This window comes from Anopheles bellator, chromosome 1, assembly GCF_943735745.2.
Source record: "Anopheles bellator chromosome 1, idAnoBellAS_SP24_06.2, whole genome shotgun sequence".
Classification (NCBI taxonomy): Eukaryota; Metazoa; Arthropoda; class Insecta; order Diptera; family Culicidae; genus Anopheles; species Anopheles bellator.
In genome coordinates this window covers 42,895,768-42,914,055 of record NC_071285.1, presented here as the reverse complement: position 1 = coordinate 42,914,055, position 18,288 = coordinate 42,895,768, and the positions used below count along the sequence as shown (strand labels likewise).

Genomic DNA, 18,288 nt, shown 5'->3' with positions numbered 1-18,288 from the left:
AGACACCCGAGGTTACTGCAGATCCCGAGGTCACTGAGACACCCGAAATTACTGCAGATCCCGAGGTGACTGAGACACCCGAGGTTACTGCAGATCCCGAGGTCACAGAGGAACCAGAAGTGACTGAGGAACCTGAGGTTACTGCAGATCCCGAGGTCACTGAGGAACCCGAGGTTACTGCTGATCCCGAGGTCACAGAGGAACCCGAGGTCACTGAGACGCCCGAGGTGACTGATGAACCAGAGGTGACGGCTTCACCCGAAGTCACTGAGGCACCGGAGGAGACACCAGCTCCCGAAACCGAGGAACCGGAAAACACCCCGGACCCATCGCCAGCAACAGAAACCCCCGGGAGCTCTACGACTTTAGCGCCCGAAACGACCACGAGTGGTCGAGCGGGAATCCTTGCCGCATATCGAAGTGTGTTGCTCCTAATCGCCACCAGTGTGGCGATGAAGGGTTTACTATGAAAGCCCGATCCGATGACGGAACGGCCAAAGCAGTGAATGTATTTACGATCGCCCCGAACTCTAGACTAGTGACTCCAAACCTAGTGTGATCGATCGATGCAAGTGAACGAGTCAGTGACAAAATCGAAGCGCAATGAGCCCCCCGGGTAATGAAGAGAAAATATAATATTAAATTGTCAGAAGAAACACAAAACGTACGCAAACAAAACCGGAACTGTTCTAGGAGCTAGGAGGGAGCAAGTAATGGGAAACGAAAATCAGCTAACCTGGCCCTTCGGGATGGTGCCCATATTGGCGATAATTTTAGTCATGGCCCGTTCCGTTTCGTCCAACTTCTTGCGCAGCAGCTCGAGCTCCATCAGCTGGTCGGTACTGTCGGCACCGCCAACCGACAGGGCCGCCGCTGGCTGCGCGAGGTTAGGCACCGCGGAGGACGAGCGATTGCTATTGTTACCACTACTGTTGCTAGTGCTATAGTTAGCTAGAGTCAAGGTGAGAAACTTGGGATTAGTCACGCTGCTGACACTGGTCGGTACTTGGCCAATTGGTGTGGTCGCCGCTGCCGTCGCTCGGTGCTCGTCCTGGGGCCCTAGGTGCCCGTTGCTGGCGCTGCTGCCGGTCCCAGCGGAGTCCCAGCGGTCGGGCGGCGGCGTATCTGCGACGAGAGTGATACTGTCGGTCTCACTGGAGGGAACCGGAGGTGGTGTGGCTGCTGTGAGTGGGGCGGGAAATGCGTCCGATGTGGATGTCGTGAGCGAGCATGATTCGTGAGCGGTCAGCGGGGAACCCCCCACCGGTGGTGGATTAGTAACGTCAGTCGGCCCGCCACTCGGATTAGTAAGCCCGTTAGTGGTGACCCGGGTGTCCTGCGGACTACTATCGCTACGGCTGGGGCACACCATGCTTGGCACACTGGCGGACTTGGACTCGATAGCTTCGACTACCAGCGCGGCGGAAGCGGCCAATCGGGGCGGCTCGGCCCCACTCTGAAGGAGCTTCTCGGTGAGGATGTGGTCCACGATCGACTCGATCTCGTTCACCACGGCGGCGGCCTCGTTTAGCGTGCGCTCGACCAGCGCCTCCTTCGTGGCGTGCTCCGGATCCGGCTCCGGAGCCTGCTCCTGCCTTTCGTCGATCGCGCCCAGCGGACTAGGCAGCGTGCTAGCGGCGGCGGCGGTGGTTGGCGGGGATTCTACAAACGGCTCATCGGCCGCAACCTCCGTGATGGACGTGGTTGCGCCACCTTCCGCGCCCTGCTCGATACGCACCGGTACGATGTGCTCCTCGATCACCCGTCCTTCGGCCGGATCGACAATGGCCGCATCATCGTGCACTTCCTCGATCGAGACGCTCTTCCGGTTGCGGGAAGTTTCGGGCTTCGGTTCCGGTTCGTCCGCATCCGCCACTTCCAGCACGGTTTCCGTTTCCACCGTCGGTGTGGGATCGTTTCCATCAACGAAGATCGGCTCACTGGACGTGCCCAGGTCGGTCACCAGTTCGGTCGTGATCAGTGGTTCCGGTAGCGCGGATGGCTGCTCGATCACGGACGCTACACTGAGCGACGTGTCTTCGCTGATGGAATCCCCTTCGGGGCCATCATCTTCCAGCTCGCTGGCCACACTGGACTCGAGCGTTCCCAACTGCTTCACAGTTTCCGCGTCGAATCGATCAATCACCGGGCCATCGGCCAGCTTCGGTGTGGCAGGATCGTAGGCCGACAGGTTGGGAAATTGATCCTCCTCTTCCTGCTTCCGAGCCAGACATTCCGCTTGCTCGAGGACCTCGCACACCAACTGCTCGGCCGCGTGCGTAATGTCCTCGACCGTCTCATTGACCCGGATCGAGGTTTCCGTATCCAGCACCAGTTCGTTGTGATCCTCCGAGGTGCCCCCAACAGTTTCCAGCTCTTCCACGAGGGCCTCGTGTTGTTGTTGCGAATCAGGAACACTATCGTTCGGAGAGGACGACTCCGTCGTTTCGTTCAGTTCTACTTCTGCGTGTTTCGGTTCGTCGGCGATAACATCGTCACTAATTGCGATCTCTAGGGCGGCAGCCTCTTTCACAGGCTCCTCAGCACTGATCGGCTCGGCCGTTGGTTCGGGTGTAGCTTCTTGGCCAACTTCCGACACATCGCTACCAGTGGTCGGTTCAACAGCAGGTTCTTGAGGAATTTCCAGGGCGGTTTCCAGGGTATCTTGTGGGGCATGATCGGGCTCATCAATCGCTTGGACTTCTTCAGCCATTCCGGTTGGCTCAGGGACAGCATCGATTGGTTTAGATACGGGCATTTCGGGTTCTTGCTGCACGGGTGGTGCAGCCATCGTTTGCAGTCGCTTTTCTACAACCATCTCTTCGATCACTGCCATTTCAATCGGCATGGTGGCAATCGGAAGGACAGCTTCGGGTTCGGGAGCATCTCCTGAGCTGTCGCACCCTTCCTCGAGCGGGACGAATTTCTGCACGACGATTCCATCGACTACCTTCTCGGTAGTGGGATCGTGTGGCGGTTCGTCCGAGGCTGCTACGCTCCGCTCGATCACCTCCGGCTCCCCCTCCGTGGGCTTATCGGCCACGGCGGCCCCAAATGGTTCAGCAGGTTCCGGCAGGCGCTCGGCGTCGATCGCTAGCTCTGACCGCTCCACCGCAGAGGAATGATCTACCGGGGCAGCTTCGTCGTCGCCACCGCTGGCAGACGAAGCCACCGATGCAACCAGCTCCCCGTTCGTGACCGGGCCGGTTGCATGCGGTTGTTGCGGCCCTAGAAGTAAACAGGGGGGTGGGGGGTAAAGAAAAATAGCAAACACAAAACAACCCAAAACCAACAAAAAAACGCAAAGAAACGAAAGAATACGGAACAGAAAAAAGGGGGCCATAGCTCAGGTGCGTCACAAACCACACTATCGGCCACAGTTACGCCGAAAATCCGCGGAAGCAATCAAGCGCAACAACAAACGGACGGGACTTTCTACGGTAATTGCGGACGGATCGCGGCACGGGGCGAAACTGGTTGCTGGACGCGCTCGACCGGAGGTCTCCTTTCACGGGCCCGGCGAGGTCGGGGCCGGAAAGCCGGACCCGTATAAAAATATTGCACCGATTGCACACTCAGGGACCTTGGGGTGTGGGTGGGGGGCAAGCTAGAGGTCGTTCGGGGCCACCGGTATCATCAACGACCTTCAACGATCGTGTGCTGAACTGACAGGCCGGTGCGCAATTAGGAATCTCTAATTAGTTCAGCCCGTTTTTCGAAAGGTCTGCGAGTTGTGGGAATCGTTTACGACGCAGGCCGCGGTGGCCGCATTGCGTGGACCCAACCGACTGGAACCCGTGGCTGAGGATCACCCGGGGAGTCCAAACCAGAAGCCAAAACACAGCACACGTCCAACTACAACAACAACACAAGCACAGGGTGAAGGGGGACACATTTGGACGCAGCACTCCACAGAACTCGGGGGACCAACCCGTGGGCGGGGGGGACTACTGACCGGGGCTGAAAAAGGCTACTTGAACTGAAAGAAATTAAAACCCCTTTTCCCACGGCTTGATGGGGGCTGTGTGGGTGAGGTGTGGGAGCTGCGAATACGGATCCCTAGAATACGGATGGAGACTACGGCTAGATGTGCTTACTTGCTCTATGATCTTTCCAGGCTTTTGGCATGTGGGAAGTTAACAGACAGAGAATGGTGTCAGTACACGGCACGGTTGTTACGGCATTTTTGGGAGAAAGGATCTTGGGCAAAGGCGCATCGGGGTTACTGGCGAGCGGTTACTACTGAGATCGGAGCCACGCTGACGCGTGCGATCTCAGCGCGGGGATGAAGCTGCTGGGGAGGGCACCTTGCACAGTGGGGAATTTGTATGGGAAAGGCGGACATATTTGTTTTTACGAAGAATCTATGGACTTTTTTCAACGCTTTGAACGCCTTAAGTATGCAATCTGCATTACACCAAAAAAATTAAAAGCACTATCGTAGAAGCAAATATCGAATTTCTGCTACAAATCGAATGCCTTGTGAGTTTAAAAAAGGATATGGAATGATTAAGGAGCTTTACCCACTCCGTTTGTGGGATTTTTGAAGCAAGTAGTTATTACCATCCGAAGTATCCAACCCAAATCCATGAACTATTATTTAAACGTTTGATAGAAAACTTATTAGTCTATGTCTTCATCCAACCTTAAATCGATATTATCTACTTCGTTAAATACATGATCAATCGCAATATCGTCATTAATGTGTTCTTCCATTATTAAAAAATCTTTTACTTTATCTGGAAAACTAAGTTTATCGTTTTTTCGCTGCCTATAACACGATGACATAGAACTAATTTTAGGGTCACTGCTATGTATTGCCCGAATGAACGTGTCTTTTTAATTATTCTCTCGAGAAGATTTTCTTGCGTGGTTTACCCTATCTTGTCAAAAACATTTATGCCGTGCTTCCAAAGCTTCTTCTCCCAGGCAACCTAAGGGTACAGGGGTACGTAATATCCCCAGCATGAGTCAAAACATGGCATGACCGTAACACCGCAACGTTCAACCAACTAAAGCACTATGAGTTTTTTTAATGTATCTCTACAATTTTTGTCTAATGTTGCGGCATTAACTACTTTCAGACAGCTAACGGATATTAAAATATTCCTAAGCCTGTCTATTACATCTTTAATTAAGAACAGTACTCGCACGCTCAGGATCTGAAAATATTCGACGACAAATCTGACCAGAAGTGCTTTTTTCTGATACCTGCCCGAGGTTGTTAAAGATTATTTTATGTGAAATGCTTAACAAACACTGCACAAACCTCAACTAACAATGAAGAGGTGAAATGCCGTACAACAATGCAGAAGGTTGCAGGCCAAAACCATTTTCAAGATTATTAGAAACACTCATCTTGTTAGGCGTTGCACTACAAATACGGCAACGCATACTTGATTGATCCGTGATCACTGATAACACTTAGTTTATCTAAACAATAGAAAAGGCATAAGGCTAATATGTTTTGTATGGCCATTTCGTATATTATAAAAGGCCGGGCGCCTCCTCATGCATCAGGAATTATTTTCTTAAAATAGAAATTTGCAAAATTTGTCGCAGGAATATACAAACAAAACTTACTGGAAATGTTTAAAATTGTCTAAACTTTAACTGTAATGTCTTGTTTGGGCAGAACACCGCGAAACATTTTTTTGCTCCATTACCAAAGTTGAAAAACTGTATTTTTTCTTAGTTTTCTATACTAATTCGCGATAAAAATAAACTAGCTTGGGTTTTGCTTGGGGATTGATTATTTCATATGAAAGAAGAATTCATTACTTTTTGAATGATGTATAATGTAGGTACATTACTGTTGTAGAACTGTGCTAACGATCGCGTTAAAGTAGCTGATGAAAGTTGGTCTTAAAGAGCCATTCGACTTTGACAGATGAATTCTCGGAAGGCATCTACACAACATGGAAGGCTAAAAATTCGGATTTGCCATAGATAACTTATCTATTTTAGGCTAATATGACTGAAACCTTAATTTTCGAAATTGATTTATGACCGCCTTTTTCCCATAGTGCCTTGGGGCTTAGTGACATGGCGACATGAGCATGAGTGGCATGGGGGACGTGGAGCGAGAGTTTTCCACTGAGTTCGGGTACGAGGGAGCGATCGAGAGAGGGTACGCGAGTGTGCGGATGGACGAGTAGTGGACGGTGGGGGGGGGAACGAGTGGACGAGTAGTAGCCACTTACCGAGCTTCGTCGTACCATCGTCCGGTCGCTTGATGTACTGCTCCGTGGTGGTGAACACCTCGTTGCGGAACGCCGGATCCGGCTTAATCTCGGCGTACGGTGTGGCCGGTGACTTTTTGAATATCAGCTGGGGAGAGAGGCCAGGAGTGTGATCAGGCACGGATCAGACAAAACCGGCAGATGCCAGTAGGCAGGGGCGGGAAGATCGAGCTGAGGAGGGATCGTGCTTACTTTCATGATGGTGTAGATGAAGAATGAAACTATACCGATGGTATAGAGAGGCATTATGAAACCCATGGAGTTGGCGGACTTTGTCGCTTGGTGTGATCCAGCTCCCATAGGTGGGCGCATACCAGGTATGGGACCGGGCTGCAACGGGAGAAAGAGAGAGAGAGAGAGAGAGAGAAAGGGAAGAAAAGAAGAACGGGAAACGGATTTGCAATTATTGGCCAGTCGGCAGATCCCGGGAACGGTTTGCGCGGTTTTCTTGTGGCCAACGGCACGGTGTGGGGTGTGGGTTTTTCTCATTTTCCCCCATTTCCTGTTTCTGCTCAACCCCCTGCTGATCGCTGATCGACGGAACGAAGCGAATCAAGCGTAGCGATCAGAGTACAAAAAAAAAATTCCCGGGCCGGGCTTTGGCTCCAAAAACTAGCAAAGAGTTGGCAGTATCCCCCCTATTACAGAACTCGTACGGCGGATTCGAGTGAACTTCTCGTACTCGTTTGTCGAACTCGATGGTCGGGATCACGGTTTTTGATTCGAGAAGCTACACATACACAGATAACAGTTCAGATGGGCGTACGATTCTTGCTATTATATTTCTGAAATTTTAAGATGATTTCCGCGTATTACGTTTTCGATAGCGACAGTGATAGCGAAGAAACTGAAAATATAACGATTCATCACAAAATATTGCGATGTAAATCCGACCCACTGAATTTTTTATCACCAGGGTAAGTGTGCCCATCCCACGACCGGTTGCGAGTCAACCGGCCATGGTTTCGATTCCCGATACCGGCGCTGACAGTATCCAGCATCCTTTCGGGCTACCTAGCTATCCCTGCGGAGCATAAATAATACAAACTAATTGATAAAATCAAAGACATCCTAACAGAGCTGCTCTTTCCGCAGCAAAAAAAATGACGGAAGCCGGATTGTCGAATACGACAATTCATTCGAGTTCCGTAATGCGGTGACAAGTCGATCGTTCGACAAAAGAAGTTCATCCTGTTAAAAGCTCCCGTTACGGAAAGTTCATCCTTTCCGTACGGAAAGTCGATCAACTGCCGCGATAGCAAAATGAACTCGAATGACCGTTCGAGTACTCGATTCGAGTTTCATAATTGGGCAGTATGTTCGAGTGGAAAAAGAATCCCACTGTTCCCGCCCAGTCACGGGGGGATTTTGCCTTTTCCTTATTGCCCCACTGTTTGCCGGGCGCAAAGTTCTCCTGACGGATAGCGTCCATCCGATTCGTGGATGGGTTAGCCGATAAGCCACAAGCAATGAAGGTGAGCAATCAATCGCAAACCACTCGAACCACTCGCCCGCCGGCTAGTTTGTAGCAAATGGCGCAAACCGAATCACCGCACCCCGCACTCGAGAGCCGCGACATTCAATCAGTTTGTTCGCCCGATCGTTTACAATCTGCTAACACTCGGCGCCTTATCGCCAACAACTGGGCGGCGGCGAACACGTGGCGATTAAACGGAACACGTGGATCGCGTGAGCCACGCGGGCCCTTCCAGTGGGCGATCGATAACCGTCACCGGAGGGCGGCTTATTCTACCCATCCGAAGGACCACTTACTGTTTCCGTCCGGGACGGATGGAGGATTCTTTTGCTTTCACCGCCGCACGCTTTTGATGAGCCTCGACTCCGGTTCGATTTTCACCGCACCGCACAGTTTCACCGCACAGTCCAACTTTCTTCAGCTCCACCGATCAACGCGCGTGTACCGTCGCCGGGAAAAGATCGCGCACGATTGAGAGCTGGTTTTCCGGGTGTTGCGGTGGTTGCGATCGTGCTTATTCGGCACTGGGCGGCACCGAGCCGATCGGTCGGGCGGAAAAGTGCATTCGGAAAAAGAGAACTGCGTGGTGGAAAAGGGAGAGTCACTAACACCACCGGCCAGCCAGGGCCGAGATTGGAGCCATCTGGTGCCGCGGTCGGAAGTGCTGCCCATGGAGCCGCCACGCCGAGATAAGTCGAAAATATTAATAACAGTTCGCGCGGGTGGCACTGGCGGGGGCGATTTATTTCCGACAATTCCGCTGCGGACTCGTTTTCACACCGGCCTCCCAGGGGCGGCCCGCAATTTACGGCCGAACGGGCGTTTTGGCAGCCCGTTTGAGAGTTGGGGAATTTATCTGGAGCAGCGAGGCCAAGGAATTGCGATGGGGATGTAATGCGCAATTGAATGGACTTGGAGAAGAAGATCCCAAACGTTTCCAGCAAGAAGCTATCTTCTTCTTACAAATCTTGGCGACCATGACACATAGACTCATTAGTGATCGCGCGTGATCAGTTAGTTTACCTGCCGCTAGTTTCGTACGATCATTTATAGTTTGGCCAGTAATATATCTTGACTTTCTTCTATCGATCACCAGCAACGGAATCGATCACGATCGAACGATTCGCCTTTCGGTCTTGTGCCATTACCACCACAAGTTTGTTTTAATGATCGTAAACTTTTATTACTTTAACTGCCATTACCCGTGGATTTCAGTTCGATGCCGATCCGCGGTTCGATTCGATCGGACCGGGCCGTGGCCGTGGCGTGTGTCCAGCAAATTTTATTCGAAACTAAAAGAAATCCAATTTACTCTCGTTTTAATTTTCGGGTCTTTGGTTTCGGTGGCTTTCAAATCCATTCGCGGCACGCGTCCGGTGCACGGTTTCACACCATCACCGGGTGACCCATCCCTAAGGCCCCCAGCCCAGGGGGTTGACCAGTGTAATTTTGCGAGCCACCATAAAGGTTCCCCACGTAGTTCCAGGCGCTTGGCGTAAAAGTAATAATCACGACGACGTGCTGCTCCAACCTATTTTTCCCGTGGAACTCTCGAGGGGCGAGGCCCACCGTGAATAAAAAGGTGAACGAACGGGTCGACGAAAAGTTTGCCAGCGGAAAGCGAAATCGGATGATGCGTGGAGTGAAATTTTGGTAATTTTCCACCGGCCGGCAGACAGGGCGGCCAGTTCACGGGGCGGTGATCTTATCACGGAAACCGTGTGGCCAATAATGCACCGTGCAGTCTGTCAATTTCCTCCATTTCGTTCACACCGCCCGTCGGTGGCTAATGAATATGGAGCAGGTTCATTTCACGCACCGTTACAGTGCGGGCAAGGTAAGAGTTACGATTTTCATTTTAATTGGACGGCTCGTCAAATATTGAATGATGCATATCGTAAGTTCCATCGGGCGATCGGGCGATAGGCCGTTGAAAGTATGCTAACCGATAGCCGTACAGGGACAGACAGTAATTGTAGATTAGCATCGAGTGCTTGGGCAACAGTCGAACCAATTAGGACTCGCATGTGAGTGGGTCTTCTTGAAGACCTGAAGGACGTTGCATAAGCCGTTGCAGCGCTCGACGGCCTCGAGGATGATTTAGGCCACACAGACACCGAGTGCCGAAGGTCACAGTCAAGTCAGTCGGTAGCCGATACCCGAACTATGATCCGCGGTATTTTTAGAATGCCGCCCGAGATTCACGTTCACGCTCTGTTCGCGTATCACCGATTCCATCGCTGGCCGGCGCAAAAGAAACTCACCCAAAACTGATTAACGGTTGCGTGTAACGGTTCGGTTGGCAGACCGGGTTCCAGTTACTTTCTCTCGCCACCGCTCGCCAAGTGTCAGAGAAATGTCAAAAAAAAGGTGGCGCATAATTGTGTGTTCCCGTCGCCCAACACTCTGTCGGCCGGACCGGACCACCTGTTGGCAAAAAAGGGGTAGCCATTCGCACGGGCAGCATAATGGCTAATTGCTTCAATGACATTTCGGGTGTAAAAATAGATCCTCGCCGACAATAACAGCAGTCGGGTGTGTGTGGCTGTGTGGAAATATGGACGGTCAGCAGCGATCATATTGAAACGATTTAATGTGCTCTTAATTTGAAACAGATTTGTGAGGGTTTTTTTCGCAAAAAGGGACCCGAACTAATGATGTTAGACCTCAACCAGATGGGGCGTGCCGGTGAGGATCGTGCCCGATGCTCGTGAATGCAACTCTTCACTTCGCGGTGCCTCATGCTTGATCGTGTCTCTCTGCTCCTCGATCGCGAGAATGCGTTCTATGCTGTTGGGGGGAGCCAAAAGTCATACTCACTCTGCCCTCCACGATCCTGGGCGCGGTATGCGGACGTTCGGCGCCGTGTAGGGAGCCGGCTTGCGGAATGGCACGGCCCCGTTCGCGCATCGCTGGGTGCATCGCCTCCGGCCGGAGATGGGGCGGTCGCTCCTGTCGTATACCTGCGGTGTGAACGGAACGTCGGCAACGGTGAGAAAGGCATGCGGTATACATACGGGCTAAAGCTTCAATTACACGGCCGTGTGGGCCGGGGGAAGAATCCGATCCGGGGGCTTCAGCGACCCGTGTCAACTGCGTGGAGCGTGTATTACAAGCGCCGTGGGCAAAAGGTGTTATGCAAGGACACACAAGGCACACGAAACGGCCAACGGCGGGTTAGTAGTGTTACTCCTGCAAACGCAATCCACAAGCACACTCAGTACGAACGGCAACCGGAACCTACTGTCAATCTCGACGAACGGAGCATAGTTCCGCTTGCGGAACAGATTCTGCTGCTGCTGCTGCTCCTCGGCCACGTTGATCGATGCATTCGCGAACGTTTCCTGGTCCAACACGACGCCGCAGCAACCTGCATCGGAATCGGAAGATCTGATTGGTTCGGTATTGGGATCATCGAAACGGTGGTGGAAAGTTCTCTTATGTCACGTGTCAGGCAACACGAGGTGAACCTGCTATAAAATGACGTTACGAAACGCAATGCACGTGTTGAGCGCGATCACTTTCGGTGCGTAATTGCATCTTGATGGGTGATGCACTGCTGCACGCTCGACTGGGGTTTGTTTGGTTTCGAACCCCCCCCCAAAAAGGCTGTTTTGAAAATAATCGAACCCAGGACCTTGGACGGCGATAGGAAAAGGGGGCGCAGAGCGCAGAGGTCTTACCGGCGCCACGGTGGTCTTTGATGACATTCTTGTTCTGCCCGCTGCCCATCATCATGGGGTAGAAAACCTTGGGCCACAAAATAGCGACGCAGCCGACGACCGTCACCATAATGATCATGGTTTTCCGCGGGCCCATCCCGCTTCTGGCCGGCTCCAACCGGTGGCCGCTGGCCGTGGCCATCCTGAATGTCACACGTCGGGTTACTGCTGCTGCTGCTGCTGCTGCTGCTGATCCTAGCGGTGGTCCGAACTCACTCAATGCCAGCACGAACCGTGATGACGCGACACGCTACCTCTGAGCTCACTCGTCACTCACGCTATTCTCGTCCGAGATCTTCACGGCGCCGCGCTGCTACACTTTCTCCCGGCCTTTGGAGATCCTAGGTTTGGATGTTTACGGGCCGAACGGTTACATAACACTGCACATCGGCGCCCCCCCGCATCCGGAATATGGAGGAATTCACTGAACTCTCTCACCACGGTAATGACCTCACACCGTCGATCGTGCACTTTGATCTTCGATCGCGGCAATCTTGCTAAACGTTGACAAAAATAGAATAATACTGATTACGATGATCCTGAGAGGATCGCGGAGGTGAAATTATGCTCGCACTTTAACAAAACGTTTTCGCCAAACGTTTGCTTCACTCCGCCAAAGGAAGGGCGCGAGACCGCCAAAATGGCCGCGCGGTCGATTAATCCCGCACCTTGTATCGGTCGGCGGTCACCGTCACGCCAAGAGCGCGCGGTGCGGATGGGCCGGACCGTATTTTTGGACGGCGAGCACCTATTTATAGGCGGAATATTTTATGCATGTGGCTTTTCGGCCATTTCCCCGATAACTGCTACACACTGTGCCCAACGCGGCGCGCCGACGTCACCGTCGCCGCCCGCGATATCCTCGCGTTGGTGGCAAATTTTCTCCAATTATTCACCAGTCCACACGTCACCCCGAACGAACGCTGTCGGTTTGTGGTTTTGTTTTCGGTTCGCTTTGCAGAAATGCAGAAAAATGTCTATTTTCGTAATTTTGCGGCGCCGCCGTGCGTCGTGCGCCGCTCGTCAACTGGCGCATCAATCTTTCAGCCTGATAATCACGACGATCAAGCCGATTGTCTTGGCCCCCCAGCGGTCCGATCACTGGTGCTGCTGGTGCACGCTGAAAAAGGAAAATAAACTAACCCCACACAAAACAAGCCACACGCCACTGGGAGTCGATTTCGAGGCCCAAAATGGGGAATTTCGCGTAAAAACAACGATTTCGTAGCGTAACTCGGAGCGATCGAATTTGGAAACGGAAACGGTGACGAATGGAAACCAAAAACAAAAAAAAACCGACGGGCAACTGAAACGAAAAATTAACTCCTGCGAAGCGGACCGGTCAAGCTGTACCGACGGACTAAATTTATTTTCCCCTTGTTTGAAATCTCTGCCGGCCCGTTTGGGATACGTCCTCTCGCGCTAAGTAAGAACATCGGGCGGCATTCTCGGCTCCGAGATGACGCCAACGGAGCAGAGACGCCTCCGGCTAGGAGAGGATTAAGTACGCCCCAAAGTGACCGGGTGCTCTCGTGGTTCGGCGGCTGGTAAGTTAATCCGTTCCGTGACCAAAAGGGCACCGGCGAACCCCGGCACTCTCTCCGCCGAGACGGAGGTCGCGACGTTGACGGACCGCTCGGAAGCGCATCGCATAATGGCGACGAATAATTTACACACCCGTGATTAGCATAGCGTTCGGTTCCTGGACGTTCTACGGTGCTCGAAAGGAGCCGGGTATACTGTATTTTTGGCTGTTTTTTTTCTGCTGGAGGTCAACATCATGTCCTCTCGTGTGACATGCATCACGTAACACTGATGCGCAATGCAAAACACTGTAACACGCTTCGCAATAGAGTACACCACGATGCTTCCGGCCGAATATTACTAACTAGTCATAGGGCGAATGTAGTAATCTTTATTAGTCAAATTATGTGTCCCCTGACTCTGAAGTATGGTGGAATTATGTGAACACACCTTTTTTGCTCGGCTTTCTATTAAAATAAATTGTATAACTTTGTTTACCGTCCACTTGCAGTATTTCACAGTTTCACTGTCGCCGATTCCGAGACTTCTGTCATCTGCGGGGCGGAAAATCTGGAGCACGCGCGTGAATCCTGCGCACTGCGGCCCGAGTGCGATTCGCTCCTGTCGCTCATGTGCGGACACTGTTGGTCCTCGATGACCTTTCTTCGGGCGTCATATGATTTTTGTGTGTAAACAATCAACCGGCAAGCGATCGAGCATGGTTTTTGAAAATTTCATTTGAACGAGCACTGCGGAATGCATAACAAAAGGCGGCTTAGACCGATTTTGACGATTGCAAAAGACAGCTTCGTGTAACAGAGATTTCCATTTTACAACAGTAAATAGTTAAAATCGTCTGGTTTGAATAAGCCCTGATGTAATAAGGAATCGTAAACGTTGACAAAAATCGGGGAAAAACTAATATGTTATCGGTTAAATTTGTTCCAACAATTTGCAAAATGCGCCTTGAATGCTGCAATTTGTGTATGTGGTTGAAATTAGCCCTCCTGTGTCAGTATGAAATTCGTAGCTTTAGTATTAGAGAAAAAAATTTAGAAAAAATAGAGAAATAATAGTGGAAACAGTAAAAAAACAGCACACAAAAAACAGTTGAAATAATAACAACAATAACAACTTCAACTTTCCACTATGGAAAAAAGTCAAGTTCAAGTTCAACTATGGAAAAAGCGGTCAAAAACCAACTTAAACAAGAACAGATTTTTAGTAAATTATTTATTTTCCTAAAGTAGCTATGAGCGATCCGAATTTTTAACCTTCCAAAGTTTAAGTGATAAAAATAACTCTTCAAATCAAATTTTTATCAAACACAACCCGCCAATTACAACTTAATTGATAGTTTAGTCGAAAAGAAAACAAAAAAAATCTAAATTCTACGCTATGCAACACACGTTTTCGTCGAAACTTTTTCTCGTCTGAATATTTTTTTCTGTTTTTTCGAATTTTGTTCCTATACCAGCAAATAAAAACTCAAATTATCCTCTGTATGTAAGCAAAGCGTATGAAAAAAAATAATTACGCTCGGGTTTACTCCTCGGTCGACCCTCCTCGGTAAACGTTTCGACAGAGGCGCAGCAGTTTGGCATTAATCTGTAATGTCAAAAACATTACGTTACGCCTCATGTGGCCCCGCAGTATGTGGTTGAAATAAGCCCACGACTTCTCAATGACAGTCGAACCGCAAGCGTGTGCTTCCTACTGCGCATCCAGCTACAAGAAAGGGAAGTCTTTTCTGAGCACATTGCAGCGGCAGCGTGAACGAAAGCGTAGCAAGCGGAGTTTGCATTGGTATTCGTTCTGATTTGCCACGCTCTCCTTGGCCGCATTTCGCTGGAATACGAACGGACAAACCGGACGACGAAAAAAATTACAATCCCATTTTCTACTGCAAAAATTCAGCGTTTGCAGTGTTTATCCACCGGGCAGGATTCTTCGAATACTGTCAATACGCCGGTCACCAATAAACCACAAAGTAAGTATTGCCAGCCCTTTCAAGAAGTTGAGTCTCGAATGTTCCGTGGCGTTGCTCGCGGCTGAAATTACTTTCTATTCGCTTCGTTCGCTTTTGATACGGTTCTGCTCTACTCCACTCGATCCCAGCTAAAACTCGCAACTTTCCGTCCATCTTTGAGTTGCGTTGCTCGGTTTGCCAGTTTCCGTGCGAAAAATGATGCACGAAAGCATGATCCTGCTTACGCCCCATCGGAAGGAAGTGCTTGCTGGGTCGCAACGTTGGCCGCCAGTGGATTACCGGTAAGAAACGCACACAGCGCAACCGAGGGTGGCGATGTCACGTCAATGACACGTTGTTAATGCGCACTTTTCTTCTCGCAGCACGCAGAAGGGTAAAGCGCTGCCCGTCCGGTTTCTGTTCGAGTGCGCTCAGAAGCTGGTTATGAAACCGCTGACCTCTGCCACGGCCGCAGTTTTGTACCATCGATTTTTCCGCGCAACCAGCGACCCGGAGTACGATCCATACGTGAGTATTAGGTCAACACTCCCGCCGTCGTTTGCGAGTGGAACCTTATCGAAATGCTTTTAAATTTTGTTTCCTAGCTGAAAGACAAACTTTAAACATTTTTAGATGTAAACATTCCATTTGCCAGGTGCCAATGTAGATCCTAGGATAGATTGCACCTTTTATTTTGTGGCTACGCTCGGTTGAATGATTGGTTGATCTTCCATTAATAAAATATCAATCGTCTCCAGATGATTGCGTGCACGTGCCTGTACTTGGCGGCAAAGGCTAAGGACGATAAGGTGCGCAAACGTGACATCATCAACGTGGCCCACTGCACCATGAATCCGGGTGCACAACCGTTGGACCTGTGCGATGAGTACTGGTCGATGTGGGACTCGATTGTGCAGGGGGAGCTGTTCGTCGGTCGGATGCTCAAGTTCGATATGACCGTCGTCCATCCGCACAAGTACTTGGTGCACTACATGAAAACGGTGAAAGATTTGTTCGGTGGTGATTGCTGGTACGACATGCCCGTCGCCAAGGCCGCGGCCGCCTTCCTGCAGGATTTCCACCACAGCGAAAAAGTTCTGGACTACCAGGCGCCGCACATCGCGGTCTGCAGTTTGGCGCTAGCGTTTCAAGTGTACGGCGTTCAAGTGCCGCTCATGAAGGAAGCCGAAGGGGTTGACCACTGGTTCAACGTGAGTGCGCAGCAATCCCCGTTGTTAGTAGATAAGCGATGTGACGGGACTTTTCTGTTGCAGGTTTTCTGTCCTGATTTAACACGTGATGCACACTGGGACATAGTGGAAGACATCATGGACGTGTACGAGTTCGCCACCAACTGTTCGCTCACGTAGAGGATGATCCGAGTGACTCCACACCCGTCGAACAGCTATGATGGTGCATTTCCCGCCCTGCCGATAGCCTTATCGGCGTCCCGTTCGAGAAAGTATTTTGGAAGCCCGACTTTCAGCCCATTTAGTTTTAGTTCGCCATTCAATCAAATTTTTGCATCCCCATTCGTGATACACATAATAAAACGTTAGTGATGAGCTTTGTGACCCGGAACCACTGCTACTATCAGGATTCGTGAAACGGTAGCCACCGATATTCTACTTGTTTTGTATTTAACATTCATGTGTGCGGTACAATTATACGAATATTATATCTCAATAAACATTCCCTAATTGTGCCAACCTGCTAACGCATGCGTTTCATAAATGGGTGGTTTGGTGGACGTGTGCTAACAAACCCGAGTTCTTTCTGTTTGCCTAGTGAACGGCCAAACGCATGTAGAGTAGAGTAGGCCGCTTTGGTACGATTCTTTCATGATTCTCGTGTTTTATTTCCATATTCCTTTCTCCGATCGATAGTGTATTAGTTTATCATGTTGGCTCCGTGTCACAATTTTTGCAATCAAAACAGTTTTCCCTTAAAATTCGGGGCGCGTGCGCCACCCACCAACCGGGCGTTGGGTTTCTTTCCACATTCTTTCCCTAGGGCCTGGCAGAGGGTACATACGCGCGACATAAAACATCAAACACGTTTAATCGCATGGTTTTGTGCTTCCGTCAGTTTTACTACTCTAAAAGCGCAATTTGGCCACCGTGAAATCATTGTACAGTTATACGAAGAAGTGTTATTAGCTACCCTTAGCTTAGCTTAGCTGGTCAACTGGTTCAAGGTTCGCTGTTACTGTTCCGCTTGTTTGGTGTATCTTTTAGATACGGGTTAAGATCGCCGCTCTTGTGACTTCTGTTTCGTCTCACATTGAATCTACTTTTAAGTGAGAAAAGAGGATACATTTGAGGTCGGTCAGGGCTTTACTTTTCCAAAGCTAAGCGGAATAAGTTTTACTCGGATGCTTTCGATCGGTAACGAATTCACTCAATACTAACAACAGAACGGAAACGGATGGGGATATAAGGCCGAGGGAAATACTGTCTAACAAGGAATGTCACATAGGATTGCCGTGCTGCAGTTCTGAGCAGCGATGGCGAAAAATTATTAGCCAAAATAGCGAAACCATTTTTTCAAGTAACCAAACAAGGAGCTTGCCCTCTGCACTGGCTGATGCCTTTTTGTGTTTCAGTGGTTCTCAACGTGTATCTCTAAAATTAACTAAACTTTAGTGTGTATATGTGTGCTTGTGCGTGCTTTCTGGACTAGATTTCAAAACAGAATTATATATATTTCTCTTTTTTCTTTTGAAATACACCGTTCACACAGGATGTCGTCGACCGCTGCCAAATGAAAGTGTATTTCGTCTTGCATTGAACAGAAGCTTGGCTTTCGTAACAAAAAAAATGTGTCCCTCGCAGATAAGCAGATAAGGAAAAACGAAGGAAAATCCCCCGCATTGGGTGCTCGATCGCACATTCTTTAGCCGACTCAGCCCGACGCAGTTTTATCACGCACAGCCGGGGGATTGCAACGGCCACGGATCCTAGCGAACTGACGTGGGGACACTGGGCCGTTGCGTTTCCCGCATCAGCTTAGCACCATGAGCCACCCATTTCGACTGTCTAACGTTAGAACCCTTCAAAAATGCTTCTCCACCGTTACATTCCTATTGGCACTTGGTGTTCCGTCGGTTCGTCCGCCTGGCCAAGCACACGCCCTGCTCAAACCACTCTCCGTCAGCTGTTTCGTCGAAGCACTGATGATAGCTAAATAAGTTAAATTGCTCACGGAACCACTTGCTAACATACAAGATATACTTTATTCATCATGCTCGATGCAATTGTAGGATCGACAAATAAAATATATGCATATAGTTTGTGTTATCATCGATTAAGGGTTAAAATAAATACCATTTTACTCTGTCCATTCGCTCTTTGC

General features: G+C 50.1%; 3 protein-coding genes across 3 annotated transcripts in view; 2 read left to right on the top strand and 1 right to left on the bottom strand.

Moving 5' to 3' along the window:
- LOC131213293 (110 kDa antigen-like) overlaps positions 1 to 652 on the top strand; it is a 1,360-nt gene extending 708 nt beyond the window's left edge. The window contains exon 2 of the mRNA XM_058207313.1: positions 11 to 652. Coding sequence (XP_058063296.1) covers positions 11 to 470 — 460 coding nt within the window. The 3' untranslated portion in view covers positions 471 to 652. The remainder of the gene's footprint in view (positions 1 to 10) is intronic.
- The window catches only part of LOC131215649 (cell surface glycoprotein 1), a 16,764-nt gene extending 3,999 nt beyond the window's left edge, over positions 1 to 12,765 (bottom strand). Inside the window, exons 1-7 of the mRNA XM_058210040.1 lie at positions 12,585 to 12,765; positions 11,403 to 11,938; positions 10,964 to 11,089; positions 10,540 to 10,682; positions 6,435 to 6,572; positions 6,204 to 6,330; positions 737 to 3,228 (exon numbers count right to left, since the gene is read on the bottom strand). Of these exons, the coding sequence (XP_058066023.1) occupies positions 737 to 3,228; positions 6,204 to 6,330; positions 6,435 to 6,572; positions 10,540 to 10,682; positions 10,964 to 11,089; positions 11,403 to 11,583 (3,207 nt within the window). The 5' untranslated portion in view covers positions 11,584 to 11,938; positions 12,585 to 12,765. The remainder of the gene's footprint in view (positions 1 to 736; positions 3,229 to 6,203; positions 6,331 to 6,434; positions 6,573 to 10,539; positions 10,683 to 10,963; positions 11,090 to 11,402; positions 11,939 to 12,584) is intronic.
- A 1,999-nt stretch (positions 12,766 to 14,764) lies between these two features.
- On the top strand, positions 14,765 to 16,643 carry LOC131213304 (cyclin-Q). Its single transcript, XM_058207323.1, has 5 exons — positions 14,765 to 14,955; positions 15,084 to 15,236; positions 15,318 to 15,462; positions 15,693 to 16,145; positions 16,209 to 16,643. The coding sequence occupies exons 2-5, from the start codon at positions 15,151 to 15,153 to the stop codon at positions 16,302 to 16,304; spliced, it is 780 nt and encodes a 259-aa protein (XP_058063306.1). The 5' UTR covers positions 14,765 to 14,955; positions 15,084 to 15,150; the 3' UTR covers positions 16,305 to 16,643.
- Positions 16,644 to 18,288: the final 1,645 nt, after the last annotated feature.